Here is a 21,589-nt window from a genome sequence, read left to right as displayed (position 1 = left end):
TGGCCATGTTTTTCAACGGACTGGAACAATTTTTGAACTCAACCAACATATCATTAAGACAAACATTTTGGCAAAATTTACATGAAGATTGGACATCAAATGTGACTTCTACAGTGTTCACAAGGTTTTTCTATTTTTTTACTTAGTGACCTAGTTTTTGACACAGCATGACCCATTTTTGAACTCAGTCGAGGTATCATCGGGACAAATGTTTTGACCAAGTTTCATGAAGATCGTATAAGAAATGTGGCCTCTAGAGTGTTCACAAGGTAAAATGTTGACGACGGACGCACGATGGACAAAAGGCGATCCCAAAAGCTAAACATGAGCACGTTGTGCTCAGGTGAGCTAAAAAGCAGAATAAAAACATGAAGTCATGCTCATCAACAAGTCCTCTTAAATCTTTAAATTCCCTATCTGAAACACCGGCTATCCCCCCCCCCCCAAAGACTACCAAACAAAAGTTGTGCATTATGATACTCAGAAGCAACAAGAGCTGTCTCCATAGGATGACATATGCCCCCCAAAAACGCATTTATAGAAGTTATGAGCATTTTTCGAAACCTAAATGCAGATTTCGAAAACTAAAAGCGGACCCTAAGTTCAAGGTTAAGGTCAAAGGGGTCAAAATTTGTGTGCGTATGGAAAGGCCTGGTCCATATACACATGCATACCAAATATGAAGGTTACATCTGAAGTGACATAGAAGTTATGAGCATTTTTCGAAATCTAAACGCAGATTTCAAAACCTAAATGCGGATCCTAAGTTCAAGGTCAAAATTTGTGTGCGTATGGAAATGCCTGGTCAATATACACATGCATACCAAATATGAAGGTTACATCTGAAGTGACATAGAAGTTATGAGCATTTTTTTCGAAACCGAAACATAAAGTGTGACGGACAGACAGTGCGATCACTATACGCCCTCCTTCGGGGGCATAAAAACACTTTTTGTAGGTTTTACCAGATCAGGAAAGCAAATGAATTACAATAAAAGTTGGCCTACAAATTGTAATATTTCGTAACTTCAAATGAGGCTACAACCCACCATATTCTGGTACATGGAGATCACGTCCATATCGACACACTTGATCTGAGGTAAGGTTTCAGCATTGTACGGACTTGTCCTCTGGTGGGCCTCCAAAATGGCCTTGCCAAACGAAACTGCAACCAAACAAGACTTTCAATACAGTACAATTTTTTTTTTCAAATTAAGAGACAATAAAAGAAACCATAACCAATGATGAAAGAGTGCATTTTTTATTAAAATAGTTTAAAATCAAGAACACAGCATAACGGGTGCCAACGCTCGGCTGCGAAAGCTTGTCAGATTTTTATTTTTTTTAGAAGTCACCGTGACCTTGACCTTTGACCTAGTGACCCAAAAATGGGTGTGGCATGTAGAACTCATCAAAATGCATCTGCATATGAAGTTTCAAAGTTGTAGGTAAAAGCACTTTGATTTTAGAGCCAATGTTATGGTTTTAGCACGACGTCTACAGCGGATGGCGGACGATGAGCTGGCTATGACAATACCTCGGGTTTTCTCCAAAAACAGCAGGGGTCTCGCGAGTGGGCGATTTCTTCGCCAAATTAATCTTCACTTCGCACATTAATTTCATGAATGCCAAGTGACTTCTCCTCCTTTTAATGATTTACTTTGTGCCAGACATTGACCGATTAAAATCAATTTGATGTGGAGAATTGGACACAGGAGGATTCTCAGCCTTTAGTGCCCCATGTACAGGTCATGAAAAGTTGAACATTCAAAAGAACAGTCTGGAGCTATTACACTTCTTGAAATTGCTAATAGATGATGCCTTGATTAATTGCCATGTTAAATGGCCTATTAAAACAATACTAAGGAATGATCAAATGGCGAGATGTAACCTAGCACTGGCAATAAATATGGGGCTCATTTACAGGTCAGATTCGGAATCTCTGCTGTAAAATGAGATTTTAAATGAATTTTTAATTTAAAACAAATATTTGTAACAAAATATGAATTTGATTTAATGTTAAATTGCTTAAAATTAACAAGGACGTAAAAAGATTATAAACATTACTGGCTTGTTACAATTGAAGTTTATTTGATACACCTGTTAAGGAAAAAAAATAATTAAAAGTAAAATCATCATCAACAATCAATGAGAAATAAGGAAAATGTTGGTTTTATACACTAAACATGTCTTATTGTATAAAACAAGTAAAGAGTTGATTGAAAGCTGAACAAAAACTACTAAGTTAAGTTGCTGCAAAATATACGTAAAACTAAGATCTATGATGCAAATGTACCATTTCTCCCAAATATGTTAAAAATTCTCCCTATTTTGGCTTTAGGGAGAAGTGACTTCTCCCTAAATTTTGAGCCAAGCTAGACCCCTGAAACAGCCGAGCTAAAAATAAGTTTTAAATAAAGTAAGTTCATCTCCGCTTCAGCTCTATATGGGGTGTGATATATAAACCATCTCGGGAGAGGAAACTGCCCAACCAGCCTTACAGGGTTCAATCAAACATTTCATTTAGATCCAGGAAGGCTTATAACTATTTGTAATATATGTTTTGTTTAAAATTAAACAGGAGGAAATCAGCTGAAAGGAGAAGAAATCACACTCTGGTCTGTAAGTTGAACTTCAGTAACTTTCACCATTATTTATGTATAACTTATTTCTTTTTACATGCCCAAAAAATTTCATAGTAACTTTCACCATTATTAATGCATTAACAAATGTTCTTTAACATACACAACTAGAGCTTTGTCACAGACGTGACGTTTACCCCCACATGCCGCATTAACACAGACTATTTTGCATGCTTTCTTCACAAAACAAGAAAATCTCATTTATGGTGATTTTAAGAATTATTATGCCATTATCAGTTATAGCCATTTTGACCTTTGAACTCTTGAATCTTTCACATGACACGCTGTCCAATGACTATGAACAAAATTTATGTACATTTTTAAAAATCTCACAATGAATGACATACTTATGGCCCAGAAAAGATCATTTATTGCAATTTTTTACCTTTGAACTAAAAGTGTGACCTTGGAGATATCAACATAATTCTTTCACGCGACACACCGTTAAATGATGGTGAACAAAAGAGCCGAATGATTTTAAAATCTGACAATAAACGACATAGTTATGGCCCGGACAAGCTCATTTATGGCCATTTTTGACCTTTGAACTCAGTGTGACCTTGACCTTGGAGATATCAATGCAATTTTTCCGCGCGACACACGGTTTAATGATGGTGACCAAATGTGCCAAATGATTTTAAAATCTCACAATGAACCACATAGTTATGGCCTGGACAAGCTCATTTATAACCATTTTTGACCTTTGAACTCATAGTGTGACCTTAACCTTGGAGATATCAATGTAATTCTTTCACGCGACACACTGTCCAATGATGGTGAACATATGAGCCAAATGATTTTAAAATCTCACAATGAATGACATAGTTATGGCCCGGACAAGCTCATTTAAGGCCATATTTGACCTTTGAACTCGAAGTGTGACCTTAACCTTGGAGATATCGACGTAATTCTTTCGCGCAACACACCTTCCAATGATGGTGAACAAATGTGCCATATGATTTTAAATTCTCACAATGAACAACAGCCCGGACAAGCTCATTTATGGCCATTTTTGACCTTTGAACTTTAAGTGTGACCTTGACCTAGGAGATATCGCTGTCATTTTATTCGCACAACACACCCTCCAATGATGGTGAACAAATATGCCAATTGATTTTAAAATCTTACAATGAATGACATAGTTATGGCCCGAACAAGCTCATTTATGATCGTTGAACTCAAAGTGTGACCTTGACCTTGGAGATATCGACGTAATTCTTTCGTGCGACACACCGTCCAATGAATGACAAAGTTATGGCCCGGACAAGCATTTGACCTTTCAACTCCAAGTGTGACCTTGACCTTAGAGATATCCGTACTTTTTTCACACGACACACCAACCCATGATGGTGAACAAATGTATCAAATCATTTTAAAATCTAACGATAAATGACATGGCTATGGTCCGGACAAACTTTCAGTTTAAAACACACTAAGTGACCCCATTACCTAGTCTTTGACCTGGCATGACCAATATTCAAACTTGACCTAGACATCATCTAGATACAACTTCTGACCAAGTTTGGTGAAGATCGGATGAAATTCCGGGACAGACCGACGGACCGACAAAGTGACTCCTATATAGCCCCCATTACCAAGGGTAATGGGGGTATAAAAATATCATAGTTTTAAGTATCATACAATATTTCATTAAAATAATATACAGTATTGAAAGCACCATAATTCTCAATTTTTGAAATATTTGTTAGCTAAAAAAATACAACGCTAATTTCCAAATTTTAGTCAAAACAACCTGAGATTCCTAATCCAAAGAGACATAGAATTTGGCTAATATTTATGTATTAACTCACCTGTCTAGTTTATAAACGTACTCACCTGTGTCTAGTATATCTACTGTCTTTAGTACAGACAAGGGAGCCAGTGGGTTGGTGGGGGACTCTGTAGGGCTGAATGTGGGGTTGCTACCAGGACTGACGGGCGTGCTGCCGTCCCCGTAGTAAAACCCGTTCTGATTGCGGTACAGGTAGTTGTCACTCGTGTTGTATCTGTGTTATGAAAATTGAGAGGCTGAGAGAACCAGTAACGCCAAATTCCAGCATTTTTCTTGACCACATGGGATATGGGACCAATTGGGGAAACAACGGTTGTTTTCAGCCATGTTTAGCATGGGTTTTAGTCAAATAGGGAAATTTGACAAAAGTATTAAATTTAACTAAATAATTTTGTATACATTATTTTTATGGGGATTTGTTTATCTTTTATCTTCCCATTGGGACAAATTGACAGGCTAATACAAAGATAAATCAACCGATCACTATTCTTGCGCAGAAAGAATATAGTCTATTATAGAATAGAACTAATATATTAGTTGGCATTGGTGCAATGTTGATTTTTGTCAGAATTTGACAAGAGAAGTCTGACCAGACTTCAGTAGTCCACAAATTAAGACACTTTTTTATACCGTATTTTTCGGGCTTTATAAGATGTTTATCCGTGAAATACTACATTATCTTTCATCTTTGGTTTTAGATGGAAGTTCAAAGTGGCTGCTATTGTTATTTGTTATGTCACATTTTCAAATCTGTAACCTATTGCAGTAAAATTTTAGTAATTTATGGTAAGGTTTAAACAAGAGATGTGTTTGTCAGAAACACAATGCCCCCTAATGCGCTGCTTTTTTTTTTTTAACCTTTGACCTTGAAATATGACCTTGACCTTTCACCACTCAAAATGTGCAGCTCCATGAGATACACATGCATGCCAAATATGAAGTTGCTATTTTCAATATTTAAAAAAGTTATTCCAAAACTTAAATTTTAGGTTAAAGTTTTTTTGTTTTTTTTTAAACTTTGACCTTGAAGGATGACCTTGACCTTTCACCAATCAAAATGTGCAGCTCCATGAGATACACATGCATGCCAAATATCAAGTTGCTATGTTCAATATTTCAAAAGTTATTCCAAAAGTAAAATGTAAGGTTTAAGTTTTGATGACAGAATGATGGAATGACAGACAGACAATAACAATATACCCCCAATCTTTCGATCCCGGGGAATAAAAATACTATTTTCTTTTATGCATGTATATATGTTTGCTTGTTTAACCTCAGGATTAGGGCAAACAAAAGTGATTGGAGTATACTGTTTTGTTGCTGTCATAGTTAATTTATCACATTGTCAGGGTGTTACAGCTCTATATTTTTCATTGCTTTATATATTTCCTGCATTATATTTATAACAACATATAATTTTAACAATAATGAGATTTATAACAATGCAATACCCACAATTATTGTTCATATCGACATTCTCACATTTTAATCACTTTTGCAAAAAAATCGCAGTCTACTTAGTATTTATGCAAAAATCAATACACCCACACTCTGGGCTCCGACTGTCCGGGACAACCAAATGGTTAGTCCAGACAAGTAAATAAAGAATTTTCTAGTCCGACGGAACAAGTGGTCTTTAAAATTGAATTACTTAAAACAAATGCCTTTAAATCCGTTATTTCTGTGGAGTTAAAACTTTTTCTATTATGTTTTGTTTACGTTTCAACAACAAAGCGCGAGATATTCCGATAGTTCCATGTGATACTACACCATACTGTTCACAAGGGAAGCAACCCTTAACATTTTTCTATGCCAATATAACAAGAATATTCTCCCTTGTAAAGAATATGGATATTACGACACCTGTCGACACCGATTATTTTCTGCTTTATGGTGGCAAACCACAAGTTTTTGTCAGCTATTATGGCTTTGTAAAATGTTTAAAAATCAATAATCTCAAGTTTTCCTGTCATTTTAGTCATTTTTTTTATTGAAATTTCCTACAATTATGTTAACATGACCTTTGATTGTATTTTGAACGATTAAAGTCTTTATGATTTGAGCATTTTGTATTATTTCATTATTTTGCAAAGTACTGAGCAGAATAAGATTTAATGGTCAGGACAAGTTGCTTTTTGGTCAGGACAAGTGAAATTTTGGTCTACTTGACCGACCGGACAAGTGGCTTCAAAAGTTAATGTCGAGCCCTGACACTTTTGTTATGGATGACATTAAGTTAACAAGTGCAACATATTTTGTGTGCTCCAATTATCAGAACCAACACCAGATGCATGAGAACTGTTGATCTGAAGCTAGAATACGTTAACCTCACCTCATCATTAACAGACAAAAGTGTGTATCTGAAAACAAATTAAATTATGCGCATTCGAGAATTCAGCAAAAATCAAGATTAAAAGGTGTGTGTAATAATATCATTGATAATTTGTTAAAATATTTTTCAAAAATGTTTTTAACAATATTATGCATGAAAAGCACAATTTCCACATGGATTTATCACACCTGGTTGAACTTATCAGTCGCAAATCAAATGGCATCAATAACAAGCCTAAGATACTGATGAAGTTCATGAACAGCATAAAACATGAACACACTGAAAGTAACTCGTAGGCTGCTCTGATTTTATGCTGGTTGCATACTCTGGATCTTTCCTTGTGTGAGTTATCAAGTACCTACCCATTAACGCCTGGTGAGACCCCAGCCTTGATCAGCTGGGCTTCTCCTTCTACCTTCTCTCTTTGCTTCTTAGACATTCGACCAAACTTCACAGCTGAAATAGTGGTAAACATGGTTAACAAAACTTCATGGCTGAACAAATGTGAATCATGGTAACCAAACTTCATTGCTGATATAATGTGAAACATGGTTACGAACAGACATTCAACCAACTTCACTGCTAAAATAGTGTGAAACTCATTGTTTCTACCCTTATTAAGCACAGAATCTTAACTTGCCATTGGATATTTAAAACTTCACTCTTGACTATCCTATGCCTGAGTAATGATCTGAATTCTTGAAAAGTGTTGTCCTAGATAGCCTCTGCATTCAGCACAGGCTGATCTGGGAAGACACTTTCCGCCTAAACGTTTTTTTTGAGAAGAGACTTTCTTTAAACAAACAATACAAAAAAACAGACTGCTAAGGGCTTATCTTGAATGACAATTTTACCCACACTCATTATACATGTACCTGGTTTTACCGACATTCATTATACATGTACCTGGTTTTACCCACACTCATTACACATGTCAGGGGTGGCGAAATCTCAAAAAACTATACTTGTCCACGGACAACCATTTAGGAAATTTAACTTGTCCGTTGCTGAACTACACTTGTCCGTTAATGTTTATATAAATTATAAACGCAATTATAGATTCATGTTAAATAATGTGGAACATATCAAAATGAGTATGATTTGCTTGTTTTGTTTATAATTGTATTTCAATGGAACATTCATTATAGCAGTATATTATAAACAATATAAAGACTTTCTCAAACTTTAAATCTTGCGAAGCTAGTGTTATTAAAAGATGTGTTGAACATAAGTACATCGTAATCTTAACAAATTAAACTAGTCCAATATGTGGACCTCATGAGACTGAGGCTCTGCACCGCTACTGGTAGCAATTTGATTATCATCAACTGGTAACCATTGAAAATCTCTGAGCCAAGTTTCTTGAAAAGTTCTGGTGCGTTTACTTAGATCATATTTTTTATCATAATCTTTCTTAGTTTTTTGGGAGGTGGGCTGCTCAAAGCTTCGGGTTTCTGCTCGGTTGTTGAAGATTAAAAAAAAGGTTTCTTCTTTACCGTTATAGTCGTCTTATATAACAAGGTAGACCGTGTTTTGATTATCTTAGTTTGATACTTTTTATTTCCGTCTGATTGTATAAGTAAAGAAACCAGTCTGTACACTGTCTAACAGTCGGGCCGAATGTTGAAAATGCGGCATGCTCCCGGTCTCTTATAGAAACAGGGAGATCACTGCGCAGGAGAGTGCACGTATTTTAGCAATCTCCACGCAGAGTTGTCGTTCCTTGCTCTCACATACAACTCTGCATAAGGCTCAGCACGCCATTTTGTCTACCAAATAGCTAAAACCGAACAAACGCATACAATGTATATTTGTGTGGATATTTAAGATCGCATGCATTTAATGAAGAAATATGACTTTAAAATGTACGATAAATCGTGCAAAAACTTGTGAGTTTTAATGCAACTCTTTGGAACTATTTTATTGCCCATTTACACAGATGTAATCATTCCACGCACTTCACAAATGTAAACAATTGTACATATTTTTTATTGAGTGACGTTAGGCATTTTTTCGACGTATTTATGTATGTTGGTTTCTTAACATAAAAAAACATATCAATTTTATAATAATTAATTAAGACTGATATAAGATATCAGGGTATGAGATGGTTTTCTTTAATGCAGTTAATGCAATGCAACCGTCGTGCAAGAGATTGTTTAGTATACTGTATTAGTGTAACCTCAATGATGAACGCTTGGAATGATCATGACATGAAAGAGACGCTTTCATAACAAAAGTCCGTTCTGAGCCCAACACAGAGGTGAATGTAATGTGACCGTCGTGCAAGAGATTGGTATTTTAGCTTGATTGCTCCGCAAATAGCACTGACAATGTAATCGCGTGTCAACATCCGGTTTTGTAAAACTTCTAATTACGGCTTTAATACAATGTATTTTTGTATACCTGGACGCGACTTTTAAAAAACTTGTTGTCCACGGACAACTTAATTGAAAAAAATCACGTTGCCCAGACAAGCAAATGTACGACTCGGGCAACTCGGACATTTGATTTCGCCACCTCTGCATGTACCTGGTTTTACCCACATTCATTATACATGTACCTGGTTTTCACTGACAATTTTACCCAAATTCATTATACATGTACCTGGTGTCCACAGAATTAGACTCATGGTTACAAACTAGTGTTTTCACTTTGGTCACCAAAACTGCTTTTATAGCTGTTATATCCGTTTTCTCAGACAATTTACCATACAAATTTAAGGGACATCTGCTAGTGGGCCCATGACTTTTTGATGAAAATAATAATAATGTTTCTATTCATATTATATTTATAAGAAAACATGTTTGCTTTATCGCTCTGTTCTTTGCCAATAGCAAGTTGATGCTGTTGTTTTTTGCTAAGGAAATAGCCCCATATATGTGTGGACTATGTATCCAAAAACTAGGCGATTTGTTTACCAGAAAAAAAACTATTTCAAATTCTATGTTATTGGAGAAAAATATTTCATAGTTGAAATGCAAAATAGATTTTACAAAAGTCTAGGATATTATGGTCCTAATGAGCAGTTGTAAAATGGTATGGTCAGCATCTAATATTCAAATCTTCAATGTTCAAAGATTAAAGCCAGTAAAACAGTGTATTAAAACAACTTCCATCAAAAATTGAGATGACGTGTTTCAAAATGGCCCATGTAGCATAAATTAATAAAGATTAAGATTAAGCTAGGCTCAGTATCTAACATGAGATGTGTTTGTCAAAAACACAATGCCCCCTATTGCACCGCTTTGAAGCCATAAATTTGACCTTTGACCCTGAAGAATGACCTTGACCTTTCACCACTCAAAATGTGCAGCTCCATGAGATACGCATGCATGCCAAATATGGAGTTGCTATCTTCAATAATGCAAAATTTGACCTTTGACCTTGAAGGATGACCTTGACCTTTCACTACTCAAATATGTCCAGCTCCATGAGATACACAAGCATGCCAAATATCAAGTTGCTATCTTCAATATTTAAAAAGATATGGCCAATGTTAAAGTTTTCGGACGGACGGAATATTTGACATTTGACCTTGAAGAATGACCTTGATTTTCACCTTTCACCACTCAAAATGTACAGCTCCAGGAAGTACACATGCAAGACAAATATCAAGTTGCTATCTTCAATATTTAAAAAGTTATGGCCAATGTTAAAGTTTTCGGACGGACAGAATATTTGACATTTGACCTTGAAGGACGACCTTGACCTTCACCTTTCACCACTCAAAATGTTCAGCTCCAGGAGATACACATGCATGCCAAATATCAAGTTGCTTTCTTCAACAGTGAAAAAGTTATGGCCAATATTAAGTCTCGGACGGACGGACAGACCCCATATATATAGACATTTGACCTTGAAAGATGACCTTGACCTTCACCTTTCACCACTCAAAATGTCCATGAGATGCACATGCATGCCAAATATCAAGTTGCCATGTTAAATATTGAAAAAGTTATGACCATTAAAGTTTTCGGATGGACGGACTGACATACTGACGGACAGTTCAACTGCTATATGCCACCCTACAGGGGGCATAAAAATCCCTACCTACCAACCCGTTTTTATTTACAAGGAGACCAGAAACAGACCAATTTATTTTTGGCCTTATCACATGTACGACGTATGACATACCATCTCGTGACATCCCCAACAGTAGGCATTTCTGTAGTCTACAGTACTGACACCTGTTTCTGTTCACGCGGTCGATGATACACTGCTTGTTACGTGGACACTGGTAGTTGACCGGACCTGATTGGGAGCGTCTGGAAAACATGCAGGAAAACATTATCGTAGGTCCAAAGAGCCTTGTGCTGGGAAAACTGTGCTTTATCAGGTTTTTTTTTTTACTAAGAATGTGACGCTGATATTCGGCGTCTTCCCCTACCAGAATTTCCCCTCCAAAAATATAATTTTTCACCAAAATATAATATTTTACCCTCAAAGAAATGTTTTTTTTCTTTTGGGAAGTCGACACTTATCCAATTTGTACCATGTACAACGATCTCGCTCTCTCTCTCTCACTCCCGACGAACACTCAAATCTGGGAATCCCAGTGATTCTATATATAGCTCTTAAAGTACGTCATGGAAACCGGGCAACTAATCGTATTAATCATGTGACTATTTTACTGGATTCCGGTCTTGCGCGAGAAGGGTGTTTCGTAAATTAATTACCGGAAACCAGTCGAATTTTCATCCAGGTTATGTGAAAGCCAAGATATAAACGTTAAAACAGAAAAAAGTCTCACAATTGGCGTTCATACACGAACAAAATAAAACGTTCGGACTCGGGAAATATTAATTGCGTTGACGCATTTTTTAAGAATGAATCATCAAAAACCGTTGAAACCCAGCAGGATTCGGAGGGTCATGTATTCAACATCGATTAATACTGTCGGATTATTGTGAAAGTGAAAGTAGACAATCGGCAGCTGCCGCACCTTTCCCTTCCAATACTGTAGCAGATCTTGATCGTCAACCCATTCATCATGAAATTGAAATCACAATATTGACATCGTTCCCCGGCCCCAGTTGAAAACATTTCCTATTATTAGATCTACCCCTGCAACTTTATTTAGGACTTTGACTTTAATATCATACTTGTTCATGTGTTTAAGAACAAAAAAATCAGAGACATGCCTCTTTTTCTAAAAAAAACCCTGAAGTCTGTAGGCGAATTATAGACATTGAAATGAACAGTTTTTATTTTTTCCCCAAATATGTCTCTTTCGCGATCGATTTTCCCCTTTTACCCAGCGTCCAGCGTCTTCCCCTATTTCTAAAAAAAACAACCTGTTTATGCATTTGGGTACATGTAATCACCCTAGATTAGCTTATAAAGTCTGCAAAGGCTTATCAGGCAAGAAAGTTTCAGCTTTAATGGAATTCTTCATTTACAGGAAGTTTCTCTTCTAACTCAAACTCCAGTTTATGTATTTAGCCCACTTTACCAAAATGAGGCCTTTATTCAAGTTGACTTTGCTAGTTATGCACCAGTAAAAATTCTTATTTTAGGGGTTTTCTCAGATGTCATGGTTTTAAAACTTAATATATCAAGCAGTGGTGCACTGAGGATTTCATCTTTTAATTTGGAAATTCAGGTGATTGATACATTTTGAGACCACCAAGCAAGACATCAATGTATCTTTTATTGGTTGATTTCATTATTTGCAACCATGTAAAATTTAAACTTGTCCAAAAACAAAAGAGGTCTTACCTGCCACTGGTTTCATACAACTACATTATTTCTACAGATTAATCAGTATCACTTATCTTGTGGGGTTTTGATCATTCCCCATCGTAAGATATCATAATTTCTAAATTCAGCTTGCCCAAACAGTGTGTCACTTTCCAACGACCAAAACAAGACAACACACACAAACATTCTTAATAATTGCAGTGTTTTTTTTTGATGAAATATTCGGTGTTATTCGGCCTCATTCCCCCATCTTTGGAGTATACATTTTTCCCCCAAATATTTTTAAAACTCCCCTCCTGAAAGTGTAATTCAATTTTAATCAATACCTCATTTAAATACGTCTTTCGTTACGAATTTACTACAATTTTCCTGAACTGCATCTGCCATAACTTCCCCCAAAACTGAAAAAAAACACTGAATTGAGATATGAAAATGAGCGGAGTTCAGGAAAACTAGGCTTGTTTAGCCTGTGCAGTCTGCACAGGCTTATCAGAGAAACAATCCAACACTTTTATGGAATTTTTTTTAAGAAAGTCTCTTCATAACAAAAATCCAGTTTGGCAGAGTGTCATCCCTGATTAAGGGGACTCTTGTATTAAGCCCAGTTTTCTTAGAATGAAGCTCATATGAAAATTAACAATTGGGTGTATTAACCTGAAGAAGCCCTTGCATCCCTCACATGTGATGACTCCATAGTGGACTCCCGAGGACTTGTCTCCACATATCTTGCAGGGTATCACCTCTATCTGTGCTGCAATACGGAAAAATAAAAAAGTTACAATTTAATATTAGAACCAACCATTATCCTTCAGTGTTAACCTTTTGTAAATATTTTGCTTTACCTCATTTATGTTTTAACTGCAATATTGAACAGAAAGCAACAGTTATCCGAGTTTCTAACTAGCTTTTGTAAAGGATACATTTTTGGATGGGCTATTTTGCTTGCCATCAATAACCTAATACCTGTGTACTATACATGCAGGGCAATAGATAATATTAGATAATAAACATATTAAAGATGTCATGTCAATTAGTTTTCATTACAAGCCTTTTGTAACAATGAGTCCCGAAAAACTATTTGGCAATTAGTTTTGACAATTCAGTGATTTTTTTTGCTCAAATTTACAGCCGAATTTTGGCTGCTTCCCAATCGCAAAAATACACGTTTTTTCCCTAAAATTCTGACCAAAATTTCCCCAAAAAAAGCCCAACTTCCAAAAAAAAAAAAAAAAATTTTTTTTTTTTTTTTTTTAGAAAGCAGTCTGATATAACTTAATTATGATTTCTTAAATCTAGGTCTCAACTTTATTTTTTAAACATCTTACAAAATATGTAACTTGAATTAAGTCATTTTTGTCCATAAATCATTCCCAAACTTGCCACTTTTATTGATTAAAAAAAACAACAATTTGACCAGACTCCTTTTTTAGAAAACTCCCTGAACATGCACTTAAACACAATATCACTTCTGTTACTTATAATCCTATTTAAAATGCTTAATTTTTCCCAATTTTATGGTTTATCGCGCTATTTTTCCCAATTTCACGGTTTATCGCGCTAATTTTCCCAATTCAAAAGGCACAGGCTGTAACAAATTAAAGCAAAAAAAATCACTGCAATTTGATAAAAACCTACCTACATGTATTTTCTCCCACGCATCCTTGTGTTTGGTACTATTATTGTGCTTGGCTACGGTGTCCTTTAGAATATTGAATTATCAAGCCTTAGCCCATACTGTTTAAAGATAACCTTTTAGTTTAATAACAATGTTGCACTTATGGCGCATTTCTAAACCCTCTTCATCAATGGCAAGCTAGTGGAAATGACTTTTCCACAATATTATTTGATTTTCAGAAACAAAAACCGGCTTTTTCCGCTCCATTTTGGGAAAACGCCACACTGGAATTTTGGGAATTTCGCGTCGTGAAAACCCCCATTTTGGGAAAAAAATTAATCGCTAAATTGGCTCAATTGGGAAAAATTATCGCATGTAAATTATTTAAAACAGTGTTTCTTATATTTCAAAGAAGCCATTAACTGGTAAATAACGACTATTTTGATAACTTATTATTAAAATTTTACAAAATATTATGAACATGTGTGATTAGTGCAGGTTTTTTAATCTGAATTTGGGAAAAAGGCTTGGCCTTTTTGAGGTGAAAAAAATCGCGGGAAGCGCCGGATTTTGAGGAAAAAAAGGAAAGTCTTAAATAATCATTAACATATTTTACAGTTCTTAAAACAAATTCAAGGCAACAGATAATTTAATTATGCAATACTTTCTATTTTCTACACCAGATCAGGTCAACTTATATATAAAAAGGTTAAAAAAAAAAAAAAAAAAAAATTTTTTTTTTTTTTTTAATTGGGAATTTATTTTTCAATTGTGAAAAAAACAACCAGATTTGCATTGGGAATGGGGCCGAATTTCGGACCCGTGGCATAGGGTGGAAAAAGCCTGAAAATCATCGCAGTGCTTTGCGCTGAATATTTAAGAATCTATCACTACCTGCCCAATTTAAACTGAGAGTATACTCTTAAATCATTTATTATGGACAAAGACCCGTATGTCCGCAAATATAGTCACACAAAAAAATTGCTAAAAAAGGGAACTGGGAGTGTCCCAAAACTAAGAGTAATTACAGTTACTCAGTATCTATTATTTATAAGTTACTCTCACACATTGGCCAACTTACTTTTTGATGGTGTGTATGTTGAAGATGCTGCAGCTGTAAGTAAAACATATAATGTCACGTTACAATTTAAATTATTATTGAATATTGTTGGGGGTTCATTTTAAGATTTATCAGAATTTTAACTGAAATTTAATTGAGCTTATAAGTGGTCATCTTAGGCCAACCATCATTAACACATGTACACATAGCTACTGTTAATTGATTGATAACCAGGTTCTTGATTTCTTAAACAAACCATGTTTTCAAAAGACTAAAACAATTATGTTTTAAGTTTATAACAGTCTTTTTTCTGCTATTTATTGAAGAATTTCAACTCTTTCAAAATGTAAACTTGTATTGCTAGCCTGATAAAAGAATAAGGTTTTAAATTCAAAATATCATAATTTTTTTTATTTAGTACCATTATTTTGGTGGGCTCTTAAAACACTAGATTGAACTACCAAATCTTGAAAGCTAGGGGCCCATTCAAGCAACCATACAAACAAATAAATTTCCATCACTTCTTATATGACCTTATGAAAAAAGATGTGGTTAACTTATTGAGAACTTATAAGTGATACTTACTTTTTGTTTTCGTAAATGTAGAAGATGGGGACGCAGCTGAAAAAAATATATACGAAATGTAATGACTGATGTAAACTAAATTCAAATCAAATAATAAGACATTATAAAAAGATGGCATTATTCAACCACACCTAATGTTACTTAACCCCTGGATCTGTTTGTGTGGCTTATATTAAGTTAACCAAGAGATGTGTTTGTCAGAAAAAAAACAATGCCCCCTATTGCGCCGCTTTGAAGTTGAAAATTGAAGCCATATACCAGGGTATTTGATCTTTGACTTGAAGGATGGCCTTGACATTTCACCACTCAAAATGTGCAGCTCAATGAGATACACATGCATGCCAAATATCAAGTTGCTATCTTCAAAATTGCAAATGTTATATCCAAGGTTAAAGTTTGGACGCCGCTTTGAAGCCATATATTTTACCTTTGACCTTGAAGGATGACCTTTCACCACTGAAAATGTGCTGCTGCAGCTCCATGAGATACACATGCATGCCAAATTTCAAGTTGCTATCTTCAATATTGCAAAAGATATTCATTATTGCAAACATTTAACCAAGTTTAAAGTTTGGAGACAGAATGACAGACAGACAGGCCAAAAACAATATACCCCTGATCATTCAATCCGGGGGGATAAAAACAGGTAAGTTTGTTCTTAATCATCAGGAAGTTAAACAAGATTCATAAAAATACCAATACAATTTTGCCAATATTTTATTCTCATTACTTGCAGCAACTTATAGTCTGACATTATTTAAAGTAATACAATTTTCATCAGACCACAGCAAATGTCAGTTGAACCCTGTTGAATGCCTACTGATAAAATCACACTTTAAGCATACTGGTCATGTACGTAATTCCGGCCTGTAAGTAAAAAATCGGCCACCTGTGTAAAATCATTTTCATGATCTTAACGCACATATTTTGTTTTTATTTAGAAAAATCAACATGAAAACCATCCCCACTCTCAATATTTTGCAAATGTAAGAACCATAACACCGTAAACTTTTGTGTTAAAATGTCACAAATATAGCAGGAAATATTTGGCTCATGGGGAAAGTGATGTCATCATAAGTTGCAACAATTATATTCATATAAGAAACAAATATATTTGATAAAAATTATTTTTATTTTATCTAATAAACTTTAATTACTGCTCATGTACGTAATTCCGGCCTGTACGTAAAAAATCGGCCACCTGTGTAAAATCATTTTCATGATCTTAACGCACATATTTTGTTTTTATTTAGAAAAATCAACATGAAAACCATCCGCACTCTCAATATTTTGCAAATGTAAGAACCATATCACTGTAAACTTTTTTGTTAGAATGTCACAAATATAGCAGGAAATATTTGGCTCGTGGGGAAAGTGATGTCATCATCAGTTGCAACAATTATATTCATATAAGAAACAAATATATTTGATAAAATTATTTTTATTTTATCTAATAAACTTTAATTAAAGTTTTACCAATTAATTGTACAAAAAATTATATTCAAAACATAAAAATCAGAACCTAAATATAAATTTTTAATATATGAATTACCTCCCTTGATAAGAATATTACTAGATTACATGTTTTAATATTATATATAGGCGTTTACTAATAATCAACACTGAAGTCAACTTTTTAAACAAGATGTGTTTACTTTTTTAGCTATGTTAGAAAAAAATTATTAAACACATTAAAAACAAATATTTTTTTGTGAATTAGCAGTTTCCCATTGTTTATATTTATTAAAATAGGTAGGGGGAGTAACTGGTATAATAATTTCGCATTTAATTTAAATTTCAAGTCAAAAATTTTAATAGTATAAACATTGATTAATACTCTGAAATTGAGGACATTTGTCTCAAGATATTGCTTTGTAATTTTATCTGCAGGTCAAACTGAAAAGTGGCCGATTTTTTAGGTACATTTAACCTACGAAAATGGATAGTTTACATGTCATCATTTTTTGTTCATTAAGTAACATTCACCGATCTAATTCTATTTAAATTTTCATGCTAGGTGAGTTTTGAACCCAGGATTATATATATGTGAAGTTTAGTTTCAACCAGTTGCCTAACACTAAAGATTTTTCTTAAATAGTCCCAAAAGTGGCCGGAATTACGTACATGACCAGTAAAGTTTAACCAATTAATTGTACAAAAACTTATATTCAAAACATACAAATCAGAACCTAAATATAAATTTTTAATATATGAATTACCTCCCTTTATAAGAATATTACTAGATTACATGTTTTAATATTATATATAAGCGTTTACTACCTAATATTAATAATCAACACTGAAGTCAACTTTTCAAACAAAATGTGTTTACTTTTTTAGCTATGTTTGAAAAAAATTATTAAACACATTAAAAAGAAATATTTTTTAATGAATTAGCAGTTTCCCATTGTTTATATTTATTAAAATAGGTAGGGGGAGTAACTGGTATAATAATTTCGCATTTATTTTAAATTTCAAGTCAAAAATTTTAATAGTATAAACATTGATAAATACTCTGAAATTGAGGACATTTGTCAAAAGATTGCTTTGTAATTTTATCTGCAGATCAAACTGAAAAGTGGCCGATTTTTTAGGTACATTTAACCTACGAAAATGGATAGTTTACATGTCATCATTTTCTGTTCATTAAGTAACATTCACCGATCTAGTTCTATTTAAATTTTTCATGCAAGGTGAGTTTTGAACCCAGGATTATATATGTGAAGTTTAGTTTCAACCAGTTGCCTAACACTAAAGATTTTTCTTAAATAGTCCCAAAAGTGGCCGGAATTACGTACATGACCAGTAACACATGAGATAATCATTCCCATAAACTCATCATTCTTATCTTATTATGATAACTTCAACAAACTTCATAGCCATGCCTTCCTACTGTGTGCATTTGTAACTTTGTTCAAGTTGTTGATATCTTTAGTACAAACTGAAGCATGTTAATTGTTATCAATTATTTAATGAGCCATGTTGTGGAAAAACTGGAGTCAATGCATGTGTGTTAAATAATATCCCAGATTAGCCAGTGAAGCCTGCATATCATGCTTATCAGGGCAACACTTTCTGCTTTAAAGTTTAATGGTATTTTTCACAATATAGTATTTTGAGTTTTTCTGCTGTTTTTGTCAATTTATGAATGAGATAGCAAAAGGGGCTTTTGAATGAAGAATTAAGCATGTTATAAAATGTCATATATTCTTTAACATTGAGTGGTTAAAGTATTATCATTTTAATTAAAGGTGGACAGGATTAAGTCTGAATGTGGAAACCTTTTTGCTTTATTTTTCTTCATTTAATTTCATAATTTCACTGCAAACAACTTAAGTCCATTTAATCAAAGTCCTTGTCCAACATCATAATTTTCAAACCTTATGACAACAGCTTGTATGCTATTTAAAATGTAAATACATTTTAATGATGCTCTGCCACCGTGTTGCTACATTACAATTGTTACACATCCTTTTTACAACTCTAACTCTACTTTCACTTTACAATGAATGATTAATGGTTGGTTCAATATGACAAAAGGCTGTACAACTATATGAACAACCCTCATGGCTACGTAATAAGTCTTGCCCAATGAAAATCAAATTCCATCTTATCCACGTAGAGATAACTAAATTATCAGCAACGCTGTGCGGTTTTAATTGGTAATATTTGACACTAAGCTTGTTTTGTAAAAAACTGAACATCTAAAGACCTTGTTAAAACGAAACTAATACGATGTCACAACACATTTATAGAATTTAAACGTTCACGGTGGACCTTATGAATTTGAGAACTTCACACCATACTCTCGTCAATTACTGCGTAGAAATTGCAAGAATAAATCGTGTAATGACATCGTGTTGCAATAAATAACTATTGCATATTCAATTAAAGTATTATGTCAGCCATGTGCATGACATAGTTTTCGAATGTAAACAATAAAAGTAGGTTGCACGAAGGGTTAAATACCCACACTGATTGGCAAAATTACACATGGCGGTTTTGACCGCTGTTACAACATTTCGCGAGGCTTATCCCCATCAACGATCGCGAATTTCTATCCCATACACGTCCCTAAGTATGTTGAAAAGTGACTTACTGTCATTCACTGTTGTCATTGTGGACCATGGGCTTTCGTCCGTGTGACCCAATTTAGCCACTGCGACCTAAATATCCACGAATTTACAGCTGAACATCCGCTGATTTTCCATAAATAACACTCGCAACTCCAGTAGGTCACTCACATTATCATGTAATTAGCATAAAATATCATTACGCGGCCCCATCATTTCGCAATTGTTAAAGTATTTGGTCAAACTGTTCACATTAACAACTTTTAAAATTATAGTTTTTGTGTTTTTCGTATTGATACAGCATGACACATTGAAACGTGGTTATTTGTCTATACCTCATAGCGAACTATTTCGGCATCCACACTGAACTATTTTGTTCGCGAGGTGGTTAACCTAGTTCACTCCCGCCACGAGGTGTCGCTCCAACTGTATAATCTTTCGAGGGTCGTTACGAAATTTACTAAACATGGCATTCGTTGACTAAGCAAACCAAGCAGTGCACTTTTATCTATCGATGCACGTTCTTGTTATCAATAAATAAGGTCAGAGAGTATAAGTTCAGATAGGAAGACATTTATTGCCGAAAATACATGTTTCATTCATTCTATGTTTAAACTTACAGATTGCATCTCTTCTGTTATAGCTTTTATCCTTTTACATTCATAAACTTGATTATTTGCAATGTTCTTCTAAGTTCTTCCATTTAAAATGTACCTACTTTTTATTTTTCACAGATCCGTATGTAGCATTGACATTATTTAAGTGGTTTCTACAAAACTGCTTTATTTTATATCGTTTGCTTACATATTTAAATACACTTTATTGTACCTACCTACTAAAAAAGATATTGTGTTAATATAAGAAACAAGAAATATCTTTAAAAAAAGATATACGGCGTTGATTGTAGTTGGAGTTTGTGAAAGGTAAATGAGATCAAGGATAGCGAATATCTTTTTCTGTGCAGTTCTTAGCTGCATTACACGCAGTACGGGATGTTACGCGGAGTTTTCGCGGCTTATTTTACATTATTACGTATTGCTGGTAATAAACCTATAGATACGAAACAGAAAACCAAAAGAAGAATGAAAGTGAAATTTAAACATATGAGTCAACCGGCCACACGCTTAGTATCCGTTCATGTTTTAAATATTTATACGCGCGTTCTTCGAACAAACCTGTTTTTTTTTATTAAATAGTGGTTTGTCGGGCATTGCTATTTGATTCGATTATTAACAGTATCGAGAATCATTGCGCTCAAGCTTAATACATTAGTCAATATAGTGGAATAATTCTTGTTAAATTAATTAAAAATAATATTTATCATGGTATTGTTGAAAACACATTAAGAATATATAATTGACAAACCATTATAATATCGCTGAATATTTGCATTTAACATCTTTCTGGTCTAAAGAAAATTCCAGTTCACCTAGTTCACGGAGAGCGTCTATATTATATAACGATTATTTTACTGGCCGCGAACTTAGGTCAGCACATAAGCGTTTTCGAAGACGCAGCTATGACCTGTAAATAAACCACACACTAACCGCAAACTGACTAGTGATACCTCGCGGGTTGAAATGCAATGCATTATAGTGAGGCCACGCTTCCACTGCTCTTTATTCTTTAACATGTTAACATGTTGACAGGAATATGGAAGTCAGAACTAAATATGAGAACATAGCCTTTAAGTATAAAACGCTGTTGCCGCTGAAAATAAAAGGTGCACGCACAAATTGATTGATGTCGAGATTGAGTGTCAAACTGTTCTATCTATTAAGCCTTTT

The 21,589-nt window shown here is 34.3% G+C and overlaps 1 protein-coding gene across 1 annotated transcript in view; it reads right to left on the bottom strand.

Moving 5' to 3' along the window:
• LOC127866990 (probable nuclear hormone receptor HR3) overlaps positions 1-20,182 on the bottom strand; it is a 36,079-nt gene extending 15,897 nt beyond the window's left edge. The window contains exons 1-8 of the mRNA XM_052407899.1: positions 19,829-20,182; positions 15,730-15,765; positions 15,166-15,198; positions 13,124-13,220; positions 10,904-11,034; positions 7,129-7,222; positions 4,479-4,648; positions 1,050-1,165 (exon numbers count right to left, since the gene is read on the bottom strand). Of these exons, the coding sequence (XP_052263859.1) occupies positions 1,050-1,165; positions 4,479-4,648; positions 7,129-7,222; positions 10,904-11,034; positions 13,124-13,220; positions 15,166-15,198; positions 15,730-15,765; positions 19,829-19,847 (696 nt within the window). The 5' untranslated portion in view covers positions 19,848-20,182. The remainder of the gene's footprint in view (positions 1-1,049; positions 1,166-4,478; positions 4,649-7,128; positions 7,223-10,903; positions 11,035-13,123; positions 13,221-15,165; positions 15,199-15,729; positions 15,766-19,828) is intronic.
• Between the last annotated feature and the right edge of the window lie 1,407 nt (positions 20,183-21,589).

Source organism: Dreissena polymorpha, chromosome 2, assembly GCF_020536995.1.
Source record: "Dreissena polymorpha isolate Duluth1 chromosome 2, UMN_Dpol_1.0, whole genome shotgun sequence".
Classification (NCBI taxonomy): domain Eukaryota; kingdom Metazoa; phylum Mollusca; class Bivalvia; order Myida; family Dreissenidae; genus Dreissena; species Dreissena polymorpha.
The sequence above is the reverse complement of the archived record's forward strand: the minus strand, read 5'-3'. Positions and strand labels throughout refer to the sequence as shown.